The sequence below is a fragment of the Bidens hawaiensis genome, unplaced genomic scaffold (genome assembly GCF_021521415.1).
Source record: "Bidens hawaiensis isolate Kalapana, Puna unplaced genomic scaffold, B.hawaiensis_p1.1 tig00020424_1, whole genome shotgun sequence".
Classification (NCBI taxonomy): Eukaryota; Viridiplantae; Streptophyta; class Magnoliopsida; order Asterales; family Asteraceae; genus Bidens; species Bidens hawaiensis.
Genome location: NW_027493113.1, coordinates 451,197 through 456,874, shown reverse-complemented (window position 1 = coordinate 456,874; position 5,678 = coordinate 451,197). Strand labels below are relative to the sequence as shown.

Genomic DNA, 5,678 nt, shown 5'->3' with positions numbered 1-5,678 from the left:
CGATCAGCTATTTGAATTTGACACTTTGAGCGGGAAAACCAGTTCGATCGAATACAATCTGATTCGATCGAATGAAGAACTGGTTCGATCCGCTATTTGAATTTGACACTTTGAGCGGGAAAACCAGTTCTCTGATCATCTTTATTCAGTTATTATCAGTTAATAATATGTTTTCTATTTCCAACATCAAATTAAGAAGTTAATCTAGTTCCAATCTTATTGCAAATTAATACAAGCTAAAGTGAAGTGTGTACATATATAAACACATTCAAAGAGCATAGATTCTCTTCTTTTTATTCTTTACTCTTTATCCCTTTTCTTTTTTGTGGTTAAAACTACTAAACAGTGACAGTTATTAAGCTTTTCATTAATTAATGTAATCTTACTAGCAAAGTTAGCTTCCTCTTGAGGCTATAATATCAACTTAACCTCAAAAAAGGGTTTCCCATCTTTATAAGACGAACCCTATTCTTCTTCCTGTTTGCATATCGCATTTGTTCTTCGTGAATCTCTCTAGCTTACACACACACCGAGAGATTAAGAGACACGAAAAGAATGTTCCATTCGAAGAAAGCAGCCCCTATGAACTCACTTCACAATCATCCTCATGAAAGATCCAACATGTGTGCTGCTGGTGCTAACAACAACCATGGTTCTGGTACCATACAAGGTGACTCGGGTCTTGTGCTCACCACGGACCCCAAACCGCGCCTCAGGTGGACCGTCGAGCTCCATGAGCGATTTGTTGATGCTGTTGCTCAGCTTGGAGGACCTGATAGTATGCTAAAAATAACTAGTCTTCTTTACTTTTGAATCATATATATGTATTTTGTGTGTGTGTGTGTGTGTGTGTTCATATGTAACATAGATCTGGTCTCCATGATTGTTGACTGATGTTTGTGTTTGTATATTTGTAGAGGCAACACCAAAGACAATCATGAGACTCATGGGTGTGAAGGGTCTCACACTTTACCATCTCAAGAGCCATCTTCAGGTTGGTTTTTTCATATACATAATATAACTTAAACAATAAAATTTATATATATGAATTACTACACAAAATTAACTATACATTTGTGGATAGAACTTTAAATGTTTCTAATATCTTTTCTTGATTTCGGTCGGGTTTAAAAACAGAAATTCAGGCTAGGAAAGCAACCTCACAAGGAATTTAATGATCACTCAATGAAAGAAAATGAAAGAGGTGCGTTATATATACACTCATGTGTGTGATCATTCATTGTATTTTTAAGAATCTATATATATGTTCAAATGCATGCACTAATGGTCCGAATGTTTTTATCGTTTTAGAACTTCAAAGAAACAGTAATGCATCGTCTTCTGGAATGATAAGTATGAACGAGTAAGTATTCGTTTCCTACATACATATAGTAGCATACAACTTGTGTATTCTATTAATATATAGTCTTAATGTCAAATTTTGGTGTAACTAAATAGGATGCAGATTGAGGTTCAGAGAAGACTTCATGAACAATTAGAGGTACCTACCGGCTGATATTCAATTCTTTGTAGAGTATATGTTAACTAGAAAGTACTTATAGTTGGTGTTATATATATTTTGCAGGTACAACGACATTTGCAATTAAGGATAGAGGCACAAGGGAAATACATGCAGTCAATACTAGAGAAAGCTTGTCAAACTTTAGCTGGAGATCAAAGCATGGCTGCTGCGGCTACTGGTGGTGCTGGTGGTGTTTACAATAATAATGGTAATATATAAAGTGTGAAAACTTTTGTATAGTACTAATGCTATCTAATATAGGGAGAAGATAGAGAAATATATATGAAACCTAGAATATATACAAAGAATGTGATTGAGATTTGTTTTTGTATGCTATAAGTTGTTACACTTCCCTTCTGGTATTTATACTAAATGAAATATATAGTCAAAATACAAGTATATCTAGTTAATAAATAACTTAACCAAGTGTAACTAAGTTAACTAACTACATCATTATCTAGTTATATTTTATACTCTTTTAACATTCTTCCTCAAGCTAAATGCTATCAATGTATAGCTCAACAGAACCATAAAGTGAAAAATAATAGTAAAACTTTCTGCAAAGTGGTTCATGAGAAGCCCAATGTGTTTTCAATTGAGAAGGCCCAATCACTTAGTCCATGTGGTCAGCCCAATGCTGTTTTTCTTTTGTACTATACTTCCATTCCGGAACCAACAACATTTGGTACACTTGTTAGATGAAAAGAGAAAAGAATTTGATTTCTGTAGCACATTAGCACATCTTTGTTGTTTTAAATAATCAGGATTTGATGCCTAATTTCAGAAAACAATAATAAAAAGTGAATTGTTTGATTGCATGGTTAAAATAAACGGATAAATTCGATCGAATGCTTTGATTGCATGAAAACTTTTGTGATTTATGTGTACAAACTATAAGTTGCCACAATACTCCTAGTTAGTTAGGTATGCATACTAACTTATACAAACAACCCCAAAACAACTAATTAGTTAACCAACTAATTGTAACTAACTAACTAACTAACTAACTAACGAACTTAACTGCGTACCATTGACTAGCTACATTTTATTCTTCTAACAAAGTGATTGGAAATATTGTTGCAGGCATTGGAATATTGAATATGAATATCAATGCAAGCACTAGCAGCACTAGACTTGTTGATCAACCACCACCAGACCACAGAGGTAGTGCCATGCTTTTTCGAGGTGATTACGTGCCAACGGCTAATTTTCCATCCTTTCAAGAGCTTAACCTTTATGGCACCTCACCATCACCATCTCCACCAGCCTTAGGAACTGCAGGTGGTGCTCTTCTACATCATTAATTTACAAGTGCTATAAGCGAAAAAAACATTTTTTTAACGCACATACTATATATGCATATATAGTATACGTACAGATGAATTAAGTTTTAAATGATATGATTTTTGGATATAGCACAGGTACTGGTGCACTCCGAAAGAGCCCCTTAATGTGGACAGATAACGATGATCATCACCGACTCAGCGGCTCTGAAGGAGGGGGTGATCTGGATTCAACTGTCCCCAACCATATTTTTGAAACAAAGTCATTAACTTTAGCTAGTAGTCACAATATCGATCATCATCAGATAAAGTTGGAGAGAATGTCGCCTAAAAGACCGCCGTTGTCATCAAATAGTTCTATAGATAACATGAAGGGCACACTCTCTTCTAACAGTAACTCAAATACGTCTCCACAAGGAAGAAGCTCTTCCTTTGGCTAGCTCATTCCTAACATACACACATATATAAATATGTTCCTGTGTTAGATTATATAATATTTTACATTCAACTTATTATGTATAAATTTATAAATGCTAGTTGGTAACTTATCTGAGTGTATAATTAAATGATTGCTAACTTGGTTGGTGTTACATATTAATAGACATAAACTGAATGTAAAAAACTTATGTTTTCGGATGTATGCATGCATGCTTTATTTTTGGTGATTAATGTACTCACTACTCCCGCAATACTGATTTATTGTTCAATTTAATTATAGCATGTGTCATTGTGTCCCATTTAATTCGAATTAAATCATGAAGATCAGAATTTGGTAGTTTATTCACTTCTTAAATTTATGTTTGTTCAACTAAATTAAGGAACATCGGTCGTTAATCACCAATACATACAACAAAATAAATTGTGGTAACTACCATCGGATCATGACCGATGGGTATCTATGCCATGGATTAGCCCGACAACTTCCAGCAGATTATTGATGAAACTTAAGCAAGAGTTCTGGTAACGAGATATTTTGAAGGATTCTCACTCATACTTAGAGTGCTTGTTTGTGGTAGCCCATTTACAGAAAGAGGATGTATCGGTATATATATCTAGAAACATATAGCGATGGTATTCTATCGAAAATGGCAACCTGAGAGCAATCAAACCAGAAATGGTATTGATTGATTGTTTTTGTTCGACTGAGCCACTGGGTTAGAGTGGACGGGAAGTCAACTTCGTTAATTTGGATCATTTGGATCCTTTCCAAGGTATGTTGTTTAAATATTTATCATGAAAGTTGTTGCAAAACAGAACTCGTTTACTCACAAATCTCCAAGTTGTGGTATTATTATCATACTATGCAATCTGTATTATGGCATTATGCCAACTTTATTCCTCAGAGTATGAATCCATTGATTATGTGTTCATATCATGCTCATTCGTGAAAGAAACTTGGGGTGGGGACTCGGGTGGCTAGGTGGTGTGACCGAGACTCTAACAGTAGTACGTGAATTCATCAGTTTGTAAAGGATGTCACAGTGGAGTCGAAGTCAAAAGCCTGGAGAAAATTAATCATATAAGCATACACGTACACGAGGACACTACACTATCACGCAACACTCGGGTGTATAATAAAGTTTGATCATCCCACTCGAACCTAGTTGAAGAAATAATTGCCCAATCATTTGCATGGATAAGTAGATAACCAATAGATTTGGTCTTCAAACTATAATCTGATCTCGGACGGAATGCTCTTAAGGATTGCATTATTAATGTATTAGAACTTAGAAATCCGGTTCTACTTTTGGGCTTTGATCAAAATCAAAGGTTGTCATCATGTATGCTTACAGTCAGTAGCGAACCTAGGATTATGAATTTTTTTTCATATGAAGTCATTTTTTTCAATGGTTAGATTACTCACAAGCAAACATTAGAAATCTTGGGTTGGGCCTGGTGGACATATTTCTAATAACAATGATAAGATTACAGTCATGTGAGAAGTGTCAGGTCTTCCCATACTTGAAACATAGATTTGACGGACACTTGAATTGATATCATTAACCGTGCTAGCCTTGGTAAAGCGCCAAATACCTTTCAAGATGGAAGTTATCCTACAAATCCTGTATTCATGTCACCATTGATATTGACACATTTGACAAATGTTCGTGAGTTCCTCTATGCAATCTGACATTCGCTAAATGTTTTCTTCTATACTTCCTAAACTAGTTAGCCTCATCCCTTGCTTCTAAATTTCCTTTTAGGTCCAAAGTTATCCGGACTAAGTCATTTCAAAGAGTCAGACCATTTCTTATTTGGCTCATCAGGGACTGGGTCAACCCCAAGGACTTCCTCATAAACAATACCCTCAGCTCAACCACTGACCTAAACGTCTTCGGTGCACTTGCTTTAATAATGTACAAACTTTTCCGTGGTAGTCTTGGAATGTAACATTTCATTCTCCTTTCTTTAGGGAACTAGTCCTACCATTTCATTGAATCCGGAAGTATACTGGCGATGAGTCATGTTACGAGGAATGTAGTTTGCACTCGGTCAATTACAGTCCGGGGACAAAAATTATAAATAACCAACTTTTTAAGGTCATTTCATTTCAATTTCTTAAACTCTCGAGTGTTCATACCTTGCATCGTGACCTCCAACCAGAACAATGCTTCTAACAAAGGAATTGTCACACCCCAACCTTAGTCGGAAATGCCGGGTGAGCTGATTGCTCACAGCTCTCAAGTTACTATCATGCAAACTGATAATGGCAATATCTATTTGATTTATTTAAATAAACAATTAGAGTTAAGTACATCAAGTATAAAGAAATTATAACAATGATCAATTCAGTTTGTATCCTAAGAGGGCATCTCTATGTGATCTTCATCTCGCTAAACAACCAAGCTGATAACCTACAAATGCGTATAAAA

General features: G+C 35.3%; 1 protein-coding gene across 1 annotated transcript; it reads left to right on the top strand.

Moving 5' to 3' along the window:
* Positions 1 to 296: 296 nt before the first annotated feature.
* Positions 297 to 3,475, top strand: LOC143560678 (myb family transcription factor APL-like). The gene is made up of 8 exons (XM_077048928.1): positions 297 to 778; positions 918 to 994; positions 1,138 to 1,204; positions 1,312 to 1,363; positions 1,459 to 1,501; positions 1,586 to 1,730; positions 2,606 to 2,806; positions 2,944 to 3,475. The coding sequence occupies exons 1-8, from the start codon at positions 556 to 558 to the stop codon at positions 3,243 to 3,245; spliced, it is 1,110 nt and encodes a 369-aa protein (XP_076905043.1). The 5' UTR covers positions 297 to 555; the 3' UTR covers positions 3,246 to 3,475.
* The last annotated feature ends 2,203 nt before the right edge of the window (positions 3,476 to 5,678 follow it).